This window comes from Clinocottus analis, unplaced genomic scaffold, assembly GCF_023055335.1.
Source record: "Clinocottus analis isolate CAN_PGR_092001 unplaced genomic scaffold, fCliAna1.0.p SCAF_13, whole genome shotgun sequence".
Taxonomy (NCBI): Eukaryota; Metazoa; Chordata; class Actinopteri; order Perciformes; family Cottidae; genus Clinocottus; species Clinocottus analis.
Window position 1 is genome coordinate 3,138,386 of NW_027175854.1, and position 15,645 is coordinate 3,154,030.

At 43.3% G+C, this 15,645-nt stretch overlaps 1 protein-coding gene across 3 annotated transcripts in view; it reads left to right on the top strand.

The window, feature by feature from the left end:
- Nucleotides 1-15,645, top strand: part of unc5cb (unc-5 netrin receptor Cb) — a 103,323-nt gene that overhangs the window by 85,014 nt on the left and 2,664 nt on the right. For 2 of the 3 annotated variants that reach the window (XM_068573866.1, XM_068573867.1), the window contains 8 exons: nt 4,226-4,417; nt 6,155-6,517; nt 8,608-8,695; nt 8,837-9,008; nt 12,347-12,580; nt 13,288-13,437; nt 13,526-13,690; nt 14,946-15,124. In XM_068573866.1, the coding sequence (XP_068429967.1) occupies nt 4,226-4,417; nt 6,155-6,517; nt 8,608-8,695; nt 8,837-9,008; nt 12,347-12,580; nt 13,288-13,437; nt 13,526-13,690; nt 14,946-15,124 (1,543 nt within the window). Of the gene's footprint in view, nt 1-1,448; nt 1,506-4,225; nt 4,418-6,154; nt 6,518-8,607; nt 8,696-8,836; nt 9,009-12,346; nt 12,581-13,287; nt 13,438-13,525; nt 13,691-14,945; nt 15,125-15,645 lie in introns of all 3 variants that reach the window. The other variant, XM_068573865.1, reaches the window with a different exon arrangement.

Here is a 15,645-nt window from a genome sequence, read left to right on the forward strand (position 1 = left end):
CTGATTCTCAGCCTTTGGTAACCCTACTCTCAGACATGACATTTCCTTGACATATTGATGTAGAGAAAGGGGAGCTCGCACTGCAGCCAGGGCAAATGCTTTATTGCTATCAAACACTAGAGACAGAGAAATCATCATTCTAAGGTTCACTTCAGCCTTCCAAGAGCATGAGGTTATTTACACTATAGTGGGTGAAAAGTTTTGATTAAGATAAAATAAGATATACTTTATTGTCCCGCAGGGAAATTTATCTTGGGCTCTAAGCCCAATACTACTATAAATATATATATAAAGATACATACACATGTCTTTGGAGAATAATCATGAATTTCAGTGAATGTAGATTCATACCAAGGAGTAGTGCAACATCAGTTTCGCCACATGACAGTATTCTTCTCTGAGGATGAAAATCTGCCACATTCAAGGAAGTAATGGCTGAAACCCAGACAGTGATTTCCTGTACGACGAGTCCCCTTTTCCTCCCCAGCTCCATGTTGTCAGTAAGGAATAATCTTTGTCTCTCTCTGGGGCTCTGAGGTTTCCTTTGGAGGCCACCCACTGAAGCATGCTTTTACTCTCACTATACTGTAGACTGACGGATGAATAGAAACTCTACAGGATGGGTTCAAATGGGCCATCAGTTAGACTGACCCTGACAGTCTTCCCCTTCCCCCACTCTGGCCCGGCCTTCCTTTTGCCTGATTACATGAACACACCAGCTCCATCTATCAAGCCATTGATTTTGCTGTCGGTCCACTTGTCTGCCCGTGGCTCTCTCCCTCCCCAATAAGGACTTCATTGTTTGTATAGTTGTTTATGGATGTCCCAGGGAGACTGAATATTATGTGCACTAGTGCCCTATCCCTGGCTGCCATTATATGCTGCCTCTCCTTTTTCCAGACAAAGCCAAAAGAAAAGAAGATATTGGCCCAAAAAAACATCTATGTGGGCGATGATCTTCAACCTTTTTCCATGTATTTCTCCCCTAACGTGAGCGATCCTTTTATTTCTTGCACTTACCTCTCCATCCACCTTCCAGCGACCTATGCAAGGCTGTTGGTTCTATTGACTCTGTTGGTGGAGCCCACACTTTATCAGTCCCTCCGTTGCCCTCACCTGCCAGCGTATCAGTCCTGCTGCTGTGAGGCACTGAGCCCAGTTGATAGATCACACCACTCCCTCACAGAACTCTGTGTTCCCCCCGTTCCTCTCATCCATCTCTATACTCTGGACACAGATCTGGAGAGGAGGGGCCAAATCAAGAAAGATCGCTTCCCCGTATCATCACTCCTACTCATGAGTTTGTTGCTGTCTCATTTGTTGAGTTTGTTTTTCTGTTGCCTTAAATTTGATTTTCATCATCCCTCTCCCGCTACCCCCTCCCCTCCCCTTCCTCCCACCCTCCCCATCCTTACCTTCCCTCCCCACAATGTCTACCTCTCTTTAAGGTTCCTTTTATCAGAAGTCTTCTGAGGCTAAAGACAAGAGTGATTTTGGAAATCCATGTGAGTTATTGGTTTTGTTTTTTTAATCATTTATATATTTTGACATTATTTCTACATTCATTGTCATGTCTGTCTCTAATCTTCATTTAAATGTTTTCCAAGAATTTGACCGGCAGTCATACTCCCAGATTAGAAAACATTTCCTGTCTTGCAAACAACTGTTTTTTTCCCATTAACGTAAAACAAAACATTACAAAACAAATGTTTGCCATTGTCCTTTTATGTCCATCTCTGTTTCATTGCTGCTATTCTGCTTGTATTTTATGAGCACCTATAGGCATTTCCTTTTTTTGCTTTCCACTCTTCCCTATCTCAGGATGCGTCTCTGCTCGACAGCTATCTGTTTACCAACTATTGTGCAACTCAGAGCTGACAATGGCCTTTACCCTGTTGCCCCTCGAGAGCTTCTGCTCGACACTTTGCCTCCTCTGGAGCTCAGACACTGATTCTGGCAAAGAGTTTAACCTACTGTGTCTTTCTGTGTCTATATCTCTAATATGTCTCTCTCTCTCTCTCTCTCTCTCTCTCTCTCTCTCTCTCTCTCTCTCTCTCTCTCTCTCTCTGTATTCCACCCTCCCTCTGTAAATCTCTGCGTCCTCCTAGAGAATGAAGTGTTCAATAATCCCTTTCATTTCCATTTCTTGTACTTTTCCCTCTCCGACAATGGCTCATGTTCAAAGGGATGTATTAATCTAAGTGATACATTTTAATGCGTACACTGAGCAGGTTGCTGCCTTTATCATCAAAGCGTGGATGGGAGATTGTTCGACTGAGGGGATGTATGTTAAATAACTGCAGGGAAGCTTGGCAGAAGAAGCACAGTGAAATTACATTTTCAGACTTTCATCATTGGCTCCCTGCTCTGTTTTCTGTTAGTGTCTGTGCTAGAAGAAGGATTAGAGGCCTAACATATATGAGGATATATCTTGACACTCTCCTTTAATGTGATGTCTCAGTTAAGGTTGCATAAAGAGAGTGAGGCCACACACGTCCTTCCTGTGGACCAAGGGAAATGACGTCTCCCAGAGCATCTTAACTGAAAGAAACTATCTACTTTTTTTCTTAATCACTGTGTTAATTCAGCGAGCAGAAATGAATGCCCTGGTGAAGGTCATACCCAATTTAAATTCGATAGAGATCCTCTAAGAGCATTACATATAATGGATGTTAAACTGACTAAGCGTTGAATGACACACTTGTTTAGTTAGATTTAAAGCCTATTCATCTCGCCAAATAAACATCAAGTCATAACTAGAAAAATTGAAGCCTCGCACGTCCACTCTTGGAGTCCAAGGATGTGCTAAAAAGCACAACTTATAGCTTTAGATTGTCGCTCCCTTCATTTGTTTTTCTCCTCCTTTCCTCCTCTGGACAAGACAACACTGGAGACACAGATTGAGTGCCATCTGTATCCTGAGACACATGAGGCTAATTTACACAAACGCTCAGCATCATGCATGTCCAGAAAGTGCTGTGTATGGATGTATGGTTGATGCTGCCATCTGCTGGTGCAGATTCCGTGTCATTTGCATACTCAAATGATCTAAAACAACAAGACATTTCCCTCTGATCGAATAACTTTATTCTCTCATGAACAAGAATGCGTCTTTATACGTTGTTCTTTGCCTTTTAGCAGAGCCCCCTGACATCTACTGTGTGTATACACAGGTTGAACAATGCACACACACAGGCTCACACATGCCTTCAGGCGTATCGCTACCTCTAAAGAAGAGTTTCTCCCCCGTTTGTCAACATGGTGACATTGAAGAACATTCTTTCCCCCGAACACTACAGAGAGTTCAGACTGTCAGTAGGCATCCATTAGAAGGTCTGATCGGTAATGAGTGCCTGTCTGAGTCTGAGTTTCCTAGAGCCACCATATCCATGCCAGGCCCGCTAATCACAGAGGTTACTCCAGCTGGAAAGTGGACAGAAAGACTCTGGGAGGGAGACAGAGATGAAAGACAATTTGAGAAATGCAAGCTATGTCTCGATCGTATCTTCAGTGTGTAAGAACAAAGACAGAGGCAGACTCTGAACTCCAACACATAGCACGGTAATTTGAAGATGAAAACATCCATATCTCCGTCTTCAGCACTTTTGATCTCACTTCTGAGTCTGCTTGTTAGGACAGAGTGTCATTGGGTTGCACTGGAGAGCCTTCTTCCTTATTAATTGCGCCGTTGTGCACAGAGTTCATCATCATTATATATATTTTTCTTCTTCCTAGTTATCTGGATAATGTATGGCGTTCAGGCCTAACATACAACACATCATGACTCTGGCATATTATGTTGAGCAGATATCTTTGCAATATCTTTTACTGGATAGCCAAAATGTAAAGTTAGATGGCCACGATGAAAGAAGAAAAAGGCAAAAAGGTGTGACTATCTACGGTACATGCATCATTATCCCTTTTCACTTCTGACAATTAAGAGTGTCCTTTATTATTTAATCAACAGCAAGATTATTTGCCACAATAAACCGGCATTAACCAAAGTAAAAAAAAAAAAAAAAGACAGGAGAACTGTATGCATTTATTTCCCAGTAGATGGTTGTTAATATCCGGCTAAATCTTGGACCAGGATATTAGTCTGCTGATAATGGCTTCATCACAACCCCGTGCATATTGAGAAAGAAAGCTGTTGATGTGAACTCATGAGATCTTAAAAGGCTATTTTTCTTCCTTGTCTTTTGTCTCTCTCCCGCTCGTCCTCCAGTGGCCCCCAGTACAGATGACGTCGCTCTGTATGTGGGTATTGTCATCGCGGTGATCATGTGCCTGGTTATCTCGGTCGTCGTGGCGCTCTTCATCTACAGGAAAAACCACCGTGACTTCGACTCTGACATCATTGATTCCTCCGCCCTCAACGGAGGTTTCCAGCCAGTCAGCATCAAGACCGCCCGCAAAGGTGGGGTGCAGGATTGAAACATGTTTATTATAGTGTGTGTTTGCCTGCATGTATCAGTGCTTTATGTCTTGTTTTCACACGCATAATCTTCTTTGTATCATCTGAGAGTGAGATAGTGAACATTAGATGGCATTCATTTTTCTGATACTGATACAATAATATCCTAATACACCTACCAACAAGTTAGCAAAAATATGAGTTGAATCAGTATATATCTGATTGAAGCATAAGTTAAATAGGAAAAACAAATCTATGCTATGTGACAGTCTGACAGTTTCCGATGCTCCGTGTTGTTCGACACACATTTCAGCTGAACGACTGATGATTGCGTAGCTGTAATGTCAGGCGTTGGAAATCACTTGCAATAGCAACCCAAAGCATTCACATGGTGAGATAAGTTGCACTGGCGCCACACGCGTGTTAGTGATGGTGTGAATGTAAATGTGCCTTTTTGATTGGAGATGAGCAGGGAGCCTGTGAGAGGACTATAGGCAGCATGTTTTTTGCTGGTGAGGTGGTGAAACTATTAAAATGCTCGTCGCTGTGATGATAAACCGAACTATGCCCCTTCATTAAGGCATAATAAGGCCAGCCTGCATGTCGCATATTAAACTCTAATTAGATCTGAGCTGGTGACGCATGACTTGAAAATACGTCGCAGAGCTGAGGACAGGTGGCAGTGAGCTGGGTAATAAGACAGCAGGGCAAAGGACAGATCAGAGGAATTGTGTTGTGAAAGTCAGTCCGAGCTTTTAGGAACCAGAAAAAGAAAAGCTGGAAAATAATAGCAAGGAAAATAAGGTTTGGGTATTTAATTACAAAGTATTTGCTAAATGTGTGATTTTTGTCACTATTGGACGTGCATCAAATACATGTCAATGCATGAGCTTTTTTTTTTGATTAAATACAAGAATATTTGTGAAAGAAAAATATGTTTTCAAATGTACTTCACGACTATATTGATAGCCTCTGGCAGTCCAAATCAGTAGATGTCTGAACCAGATGACCGCAGACGGGATCTGATGGTCGTAGATAAACAAATCAACACTGTCTGGACTGACGGTCAATGTCAGCATAATAATATTAGGTTATTTATTTTGAGCCATTCCTAAACTAGTGTGGAACTCTACTTACTTACTTCTTTAAAAAAAACTGGCTTGAGACATAATCAGAATACTGCAATGACACAAACATGAATACTACTACAACTATTGTGCTACCACAAACAATGGAAATGAGAATAAGCATGAATCTTTATTTTACCCATCTCGTGTTTTATTTGAAGACTTTGTAACCTACATTGACATATTCGCCATGCAGAAACTTGGTGGTGTTGGAAAGCAGAGAGGGGTCGAAGGTAGCGCAGAAGCTGGAGGACAGAGCGCTCCCACAGTCATCGCTCCACCCACTCAGCACAGCTATTACACATTAATCCTTATACCTATTGGTTAACTGAGCGTTAGTGATGCCATCTGTTACTCATGAATCACAGCTGTGCCTGTAACTTCTCTGACTGAGTAATGCTTCTTGGTGGTGAAGTGGACCTCCCTAATGAGTGAAAAAATAAATGAGTAAAGTCAGGCAGGAGTCTCGCTGATTGCCGCCAACACTTCAGTTCCTCGCGGCTATTTTGGTTTTAAGTTGTTTTCCTACCAGTTGGAAAGAAGATGCAACGACCAATGACCACACAACTTCTCTCAAGACTTTTGACTGATGTCACTTTCTTTTCTGTTCCAGCTGATCTCCTCACATCACCCCCTGACCTGACCTCAGCGGCCGCCATGTACCGCGGCCCCGTCTACGCCCTCCATGACGTGGCTGACAAAATCCCCATGACTAATTCCCCTCTGCTGGACCCTCTTCCCAACCTGAAGATTAAGGTGTACAACTCCTCCGGCTTAGTGACCCCACAAGATGACCTGGGAGGGGAATTTTCCTCTAAACTGTCGCCTAAGCTACCGCACTGCCTCCTGGACAACAATGATTGCACGATGGGCCGTCGCACACAGACCCAGACGCTCCTCCGCACTCGGGATCCATCCTGCACCGCGCTGGGCTCCTTCAGCTCCCAGGGAGGCCACCTCATTGTGCCCAACTCAGGTACTGTACCAGGAGGACGTGTGTTCACATTTCTGCGTTTTGAATCTGTGATTCATTGAATATCATTTGTTTAACCAGGCAAAAGCTGAAGTGTATTTTGATATATGCAGAGATAAGCATCGTATAAGAAGGGAATAAATGAGCTCTCATTCTTAAAAGAGGGATCAACAAGTTCCAGCAAATTCATAGTTCATCCTAAAACTCATTAACTAGTTTGATTGGAGCGGCATGCTTTCATCTACCAGTGGCTCTCCTTTCAGGTGCATTTAGTATAATTATGTTTGTGCATGTGTGAGCATGTGACTATGTGTGGGTGTGCACATATTTCCATACTGGTAGGGTTAACCTATGTCACACACAAATCCCTCCTCCCTTTTTTTATCACACTTTTTAGATACGGATTGAACAAACCAGATATGAAGTGTTAATTAGTGTTTGGAGATGCTGGCAGGGGTCTTTTGTTACCATCAGACAGTCAGGCTAGGTGTTTCCCTCTTGTCCATATGCTAAGATAAGCTAGCCGTCTGCTAGCTGTGGCTTTATATTTAGCGGACAGATGATAGGGGGTCTGATCTTTTCATCTGTAAGAAAGCAAATAATCACATTTCTCAATACACATGCTGAAATAAGCCACAACTGACAATAAGTTCTGGTATGATTGTTTCTACCTTTAGAAATACAGTACACATTATGTTCCAGATGTATGAGATGTGAGCCGTCGCTTTACCACCTTTATCAGGATCAAGGTCACGTCACACAGATGTGACCATAAAATACTAAGCCAAACCAGATGCAACCTATCAGTGTGTTGACTGCACACAGTGTGACAAGGGCTGATGGATACTTTAGGTGTGTGTGCACTGCAGTACTGACCTTAGAGGCATACTGTTTCAGGCAGCTTATATTAGCCACGCTGTCCTCACTTTAAACACATGTGGGCTGTCTGTAACTTGCCAGAGATGCATGTTGACAGTCAAAGACAAACTAGCAGACATTAAAGGATACACCGACTCCTCAAGTTTCTTAACTTTTGTTTTTTTTTCCTGCGTTTTGATTCCTGTAAAAATGTTCTGAGCTGCTAGTTGGGCTCAGCCACCTCATCATGTTACATAGGCAGAGAGAGAGGAAAGAGCACATTTGATATTTGATCTGTTCGTGAGTCTGGGTAATGAAATATGTTGTGGCACCGTCAGTGTGGCTGTTTGGTATTTTGCATCTTAAAATGCATTTCCTATCTCTTTTGAAGCTTTGCTGTGAGGGAGAGTGGCAGTGTGCGAGACGTCCCCGTGGCAGAGTTGTGATTGCCTTGCTAGCTAGCAAGAGAAGCTGTCTGTCACCTTTTTGAAAAGTTCAGTACAAGGACATGGGAAATCAATGAGCTATCTGAGAAACCCCTCCAGAGAGAGAGAGAGCGTGTGTGTGAGCGTGTGTGTGAGCGTGTGTGTGTGCGTGTGTGTGTGTGTGTGTGTGTGTGTGTGTGTGTGTGTGTGCGTGTGCGTGTGTGTGAGGGGGGGTCCTAAAAAAGACATTGGACAGGACATCATATCAAATCAATCTGAAATGGAAAAATGTAAATCATGCTGTCTGCAGCATTATGAGGATGCTATGAAGAGCAGAGAGATCATTGATTTTAGAAATGAAATGTCACACCATTTCCCGGTGCCATAGGAGAAGGCAATAAACTGCCATAGTTTTTATAAGTGAGGCTGAGGGGAATTGTGATTATTACTCTATTTCTGTTATTAAAATATTTATCACTTTTCACTGGGGCTTTAAATGCGCTTTCCTGGTGAAGTAATACATATCCTAATAGTATAGCCATGAGAAGGAATTGGTTTATACCTATCTGTCCATTTTGTTTGTTAAATTAGAGTGTTAGGGACCTTTGTTTCACTATGTAAATATACATATGCAATACTAATTTTACGTCTTCATGCTGGTCTGATCTGTCTGTGCTTTCACTGACTCTCCATTTCACGAAAGAAACCTATTAAACACATTCTTGACATCGGCATTGGCAGCAAAAAGAATCCAAACTACCTGACAACTCACAACAGCCTTTTTGTTTGTCTGTATATTGTGCTCCCCAGGTGTGAGTCTGCTTATTCCAGCAGGGGCCATTCCTCAGGGCAGAGTGTATGAGATGTTTGTGACTGTTCAGAGGAAGGACAACATGAGGTATGCAATGCCGCCAGCCCCAGAGCTCTGTTTACCCCTGTCAAGTCCACCATGTCACACAAACACTGAAACTGCTGTCACATTGTCACTAAACAACATTTGTGTGCTGCTGCATGTGTGTTATTCTCTGTGCACCTCCAGGCCCGCGGTGGAAGATGGCCAAACAGTGCTGAGCCCCGTGGTGAGCTGTGGGCCCCACGGGGCCTTGTTGACTCGGCCCCTCATCATCACCATGCACCACTGTGCCGTGTTCGACGGCCAACAGGATTGGCTGATCCAGCTCAAGAGCCAGTCGCAGCAGAGCCACTGGGAGGTGAGATGAGGGATGAAAACGGTGTCGCAGACTCTTATGTCTATCCCGACAGTCTAAGTTAGAAAATGTGCTTTTGGCAGCCGTGTGAAGTATTCCGTTCATATGATATGTTTGCCAACTAAAATTAGATTCACACATGTGATTTATCCTCATCCACGCTGTATGTAGTTGGTTGAAAACTCCACCTGGTGAAGAGCAAAGGGAAAGGAATCGGGGAAAAATGAAATTGTGTCATGGCAGTGGTAGCAATAGGTAGCATGGAGAAGGTGAAGGGGGATCCACTTCCCCTCCTTTGTTTTGCAGCTCAGCACTTGGAGCGACCCCCTGTTGCAACCAGGTGCTGAAATAGAAAAGCTCTGATAGCATTTTCCCCTCGACTGTTTTCTTTTTCCCTTTATGAATGACTATTTGTGTGCGCTGTGTGCTGTGTTTTTGGAAGCCCTACACCTGAAGGCTGCATCATTAACAGTGCTGATGATGATAAGTTGGGTTGCTGAGGGCAGCAGTGTGAATGTGTTCTGCCTATCCCCCTCTCTCCTTCTCTTCTTCATTTTGTCTGTCTGTCACACACACATACAGACACACAAAAAGTGCACTTACCACAAACAGATAATTTGCAGAGAAACCACGGTATGCTGTAAATTTGTTCCAGTTTTTATCCCTCTCTCCAAAAATGAGTAGTACACCTCAGATGATACGAAAGAGCTCAGTTAAGACTGTTATTAGCATCATTTCTTTTACCTGCCAAGAGAGCCTTTCTGAGTAAGCGCTCCTTCCGTGTGGTTTTTAATGAACTCTCGCAGGCAAGGGTGTGCTGAAACATTTTCAAAGTGTAAGACGCTTGCGTAAAAAACAGGCTAATGAGTTGTGTAACAGCGGGGCCCAACACGAGCGGAAGAAGAGCACCAAAACGTTTCCTTTTCTTCAGAATTTGGATTTTAAGTCCATCAAGGCTTCGGGCCCAAATTAATACTGCATACATTTGAAGAGGGCACTACTCTTTGCTGAGGGTAAATGTTGAAGCATGCTGCAAAGCCCAGTCACAGTTGTGAAAATCCAACCACTTAGCACCATCCTATAACTAATATATATCTGTCAGCTCAATGAGTCGTGCCTGGAATACAATCACGTTCAGGAAGGCACAATCGCCACTGCTGATGTGATGATAGGACTTATGAAGCAGAGAAATTCTGCCGGACTGGCCCCACACGCCTCCGTGACATTGGTGAACCACTCAGAGGCCGTCAATAAAGCTCAGTGTAAACTGAGTATTTATAAGGAGGAATACTATTGATCAAGAGCAACACAAAGTGTCTGTGAGCTTGTGCTTGTGTGTATACAGTCTGATGAAATCTGGAAGTAACCAATTATCAGACAAGCTCCTGTTTGTGTCAAAATGTGCTCATACCTCAAATATAATTCTGGAGTTCGGACCATCCGAAGACGTGTTGGATCATTGAAAATATAATAATTATTCATACATTGGAGGGGATATGTTCCCCCGTGGTAATTACACACTTGCTATTGATTATATATAGCTGACCTGTCAGAAAGGCAGATGGTAATATCCTATATATATATATATCTATATATATATGTATATATGTATATATGTACACACCATCCCTGTCAAAACACATACAATACAGCGTCATTGAGGGAAGATGGTGTTGTAATGATGATGATGATGAAGACAGCAGGTCACATAATGAGGAACATGTGGGGCTTTCTGCTTCAGTAACTCTCCTACAAAGATTCATCCTCCCACGCCTCCAAGAAAAAAAACTCTGCTGATGAATGCAGTCACAAATTTGTGAATAATTTATGCTGTATGAATATCTCTGTGTGTGTGTGTCATGTTTGCGCCTGCACACATATGTATGAAGCAAAATCCTACTTTTCCACTGTGTGTTCTAATTATCCCCCAATAAGGAGCCCCAGTGCCATCCCTCAGGAGCAGTTAAAGAGTCTAATGATCAGCCGTAATGCTGCTGTTAAACGGCCTAGCTCACAATAAAATACTGTAATTCCTCTTCTGTCTCTCATAATAGGCTGAGTTAAAGCCAATGTGCTGCTCACAGGAGTGTTTGGATTAGAGAGAGAGGGAGAAGGCAAGATCAAGAGAGATCAAGAGGCGGTCTTATTGGAAAATAAATACATCCTGGCATTACTGCCATTACAGGGGTCAACTACAAATAGTAGACGCATTAGGAAGTAATACACACTTCCTATGTGTAATATTTTATGGACACAGCTTCTGTAAAAATAAAAAATAAAACGCCACCCCTAATTGTGCTCTCTCTCCTTTAAATTAAAATTGAAACTCAGTTTCAATCAACCCATTTTTGCCCACAACTGCAATTAAACTATTCCCCTTGGGGGAATAATTCTCTCGGCTTCCCTACATTTTCAAAATGTTCTGACATGAATTGCAACGTAAGATGCTTTGCAGCATCACACAAGGATACAAAATAATTGTGCCCACGCGTGAGAATGGGCGACTGTGGCTCAGTGGTGGAGCAGGGTCGTCCTCGGAGGACTCGTCCATGTCGCTGTGTGGCACTGTGCCTATTCCTGCGGTGTATGAATAGGTGTGAATGGGTGAGAGATAACAAGTAGTGTTGAAGCGCTTCAAGTGTTCGGAAGACTGGAAAAGAGTACAGGCCCATTAAGCATTTTTTTTTATATAAACTGTGATACTGAAAGTGGCTGATGTTTTGGTCCATTGTGCAGTAGACATTGATGTGGCATCTTCTTTGTCCAGAGACATTCACTTCTTGAGTCCGTGTTTCACAGCTTTCAGCATCCAACTATTTAAATACATTGACAGTGATTCCATCGGCTAGCTATGCTACTAATTTGACCAATCAGAGTAATTCTTGGTATACAGGTTTTACAAACACGTAGGGGATGGTTCAAATGACTGACCAAGTCAAACAACACATTGAGCTCAACTAGCTGTGACTGATTGTCTCCAGTGAATGTTTTATAGATTGAATGGTGTCATTTATAGGAATGGAAAGAAATCATTTAATTACATTGAGAAGAACAGGAATTTGTCTTGGAGAAAGCAACAGTGACCGTTTTTCTCTGATATTAATGTCTATACTTGGCAACAAATTAAAACACAAAGGGACCAGAGCCAGAGTGACAGCATAATAAATGCTTTTAATTATGCCTTCTTTTGTTCTCATCTTTTTTCTCTATATATAATGTGTTTTTTTCCCAACTACCAAATGTAACAAAATGATGAAGCCCAGACTATTTCTATTTTTCTTTTTTTAGCTTATTATCTCCCACACTTGTGTCACCTTTTTGCTCTTCCTGTCCGCATGTAGGACGTGGTGGTGGTAGGCGAGGAAAACTTCACCACGCCGTGCTACATCCAAATGGACGATGAGTCCTGCCACATCCTGACAGAGACTCTGGGTACCACCTGCCTCGTGGGCCAGTCTCTCAGCGCTGCAACCATCAAGCGCCTCAAACTAGCCATCTTCGGCCCTGTCACCTGCCCGGCCATGGAATATCACATCCGAGTCTACTGCCTGGACGACACGCAGGACTCGCTCAAGGTAAAATATACAGCAGGTTGCCTGTGTGGGACCATATGTTTGTCTCTGTGTTTTGCAGAAAGGTTACGTAACAGAAATGACATGCGTCCGTGAGCATTATTGATCTTTGTGAGTGTATCATTTCAACTGACTTGTTAATGTGTGTGTGTGTGTGTGTGTGTGTGTGTGTGTGTGTGTAGGCATAGCCAGTAGATGAGCTTTGGGAGGGAGAATGAGAAATCATTGTGTCGCTGTGTCATAACAAGGGGAGACAAGCGCTTGCATTTGTAAGAAAGATGTAGCTGCTGCGCCAACACAAAATAAGCCACCTTTATCCCTCTATTCTACTATTGTCTCCCTCTGTTTAATACCTCCATCTACCTACATGGAGGAAAGATAAGGACGGATTATTGTACTGCGCAGGGATATTAAACACGGTTATTAAGTTTGGGAATGGGTAATGAGAAGTGATAGAGATCCTGCTGCAAAGGCATTGAAGTTTGCTTCAGATGGCTGGTCCAGATTCAGGTTCTTAAAGCCTGGAGGGACAGTGATGAATATACTATTAAAAAAAACATTTCATTTCTAGATTAACATTAGACCATTTGCAAGAAACTGCTTTCACAGAATTCAACAGTTTACAGCTGCACAATAGTTCATTTGTGGCAAGGTGAGCATACTTGTTTTCCAAACTAAACTGGTGTGTGTTTATGTGTTTGTGTGTTCAGGAAGTCTTACAGATGGAGAAGCAAATGGGCGGGAAGTTGTTGGACGAACCAAAGACTCTCAACTTCAAAGACAGCACCCACAACCTGAGACTTTCCATTCACGATGTCCCCCACACGTTGTGGAAAAGCAAACTGCTCGCCAAGTACCAGGTAAACCGCTCGTGCACCTTTTTTCAGAAAGACGACAACCATTTTCAAACGCTCGCTGACAGCTGAGTAAATCTTCTTCTCTCTGCAGGAGCTTTCCTTCCAGCAAGTGTGGTGCGGCTCACAGAGAAACCTCCACTGTTGCTTCACGCTGGAGCGCTTCTCTTCCAGCACCGTGGACCTGGCCTGTAAGATATGTGTGCGCCAGGTGGAGGGAGAAGGACAGATTTTTCAGCTGGACACCACACTGTCAGAGGTAGGCCTTGTACTTGCACAAATTCTCCTTTTCAGGTGTAAAACTATTGTGCTGTCAACCTTCCCGTCTGTCCTTGATTGACCGTGTTGTCATGCTGCCCACTGCACTTGAGCTGGTAAACCCTGTGCATCGAAGTGCATTACGCTTTATGATAAATGACAAATGTCAGACTGTTCATTGTGATCCGCATCACACGGTTAGCTGGAGCACCTTAAAGGTGAGATGAAATAGCAATCTTATGACAATCATTGAAGCTGTGAGTTAAATCTAGTAACTAAAGTCACCATCAGGTAACTCACCCTTGTACTGTGGATGTACCTCATGTACGCACTTATGTCGGCAGAACTGGTTTTCATATACGGGGCGTGAGGGGGGAGAAGGGAAATGTATTTTAGACACCTAAAGGACAAAATAATCAATATCTTCCCCTCAGCAGTAAATTGCTTCTCCAGACTGTTGGCGTGCCGGCCATCATCTAGTGCAGGTTTCACACTGACCGTCTACAACCCCACTTCAAAACACCTGGACTATCCCTTGGAGCTCAACGAATGAGAAATAAATCCAATGCAGCCGAAGCTATTGCGTAAAAGAATGAATCGCCTTGTTTAGATATGAGCCATGCGTCACAAAATAATATTTTAAAATGTTGGTTTGAATAATGTGGAGTCTGCCTCCCTCCGTCACATTGCTTTTCCTTCTCTCTTGGCTGTGAGACATGCTCAAATGAATTCACCCTCTCTCCCCACGACCTTTCACCTCTTTTTGCAATGTTCACAAAAAGACAGACAGGGTGGAAGACGGGAGTCTCAACCCTCGGGCCCTCTCATAGTCCCGACAGGCCGATGTAGAGCAGAGGGGGAATAATCGCCCTCCAGTCGTGCTGCACTTGTTTCACAAAGGCCATCTGGCCAGGAGGATGGAGCTTGAGGGATGGCGGAGCACTCTGGCTTTGTGCTCAGTAATGAGATGAATTACAGGACATGCAGTCCAGAGCCGCCTGACCTTGCTTCATTTGTCTCTGAGTCTTGCTCTGGTTCCTGGAGCACTTACTCCTCCAGACGCAATGCATTTGAAAATCAGTCACTTGCATCATTACAGTGACGTCAATAAAAGGACATACACATATTTTAAATGTATACCTTTTATACAACATAGAAACATGCATTGTCTGTGCAGTGGATCAATTTTGAAGCCTATCGTCTTTAAATTTGTGTCGTCTCTCTCTTCCTCTCTCTCTCTCTCTCTCTCTCTGCAGGACTCCCAGAGTATTGACACGTCCCTGCTGGACCCGGCCAGTAACATCACCACACTGGTGGGGCCCAATGCCTTCCGCATCCCTGTCTCCATCCGACAAAAGTTGTGTGGCAGTCTGGACGCACCACAGACCCGAGGAAATGATTGGAGGATGTTGGCCCACAAACTAAACCTTGACAGGTGGGTGGAGGAAAAGGGCCGTCCGAGAGAGAAGAGGAGGGGCAGTAGATTTAGGCTCCTCGTGGTTTTTATGGGAAAATGAAAGAGAATAAATAAGAGTGACTAGTTTTTTAAATATGGACAATCTCCATATTGTTCAAAAAGTTGGTGATGTGCAATTTTAGCTGCCAAATTCTTCGTTTTCACAAGAATTAGGTAACAAGATAACAGAGGGAACAAAACTAAAGTCTGTTTGTATTCGATTAAAATACATTCTGAAGGCAGTGCGGCTCATTTGGATAAGCATCTGCTGAAATGAGCTTAATTAAGTTTGACTAAACTGAGACAGATGCAGAGAGAGACAAAGAGACGGCGACGCTTCTCTTCTTTAAAACGTCACCCATGTGCCTTTGATAGTCTGTGTGGTGATAGTGTGCGATGGAGATACAGTGTGTGCAGTTATAAGGTCCCAGCTCAGCGGGGGGGCCTTATCGCAGGCAGCAGCTGCAGAGGGACGAGACCGCTGACTGAGTGTGGCGTGA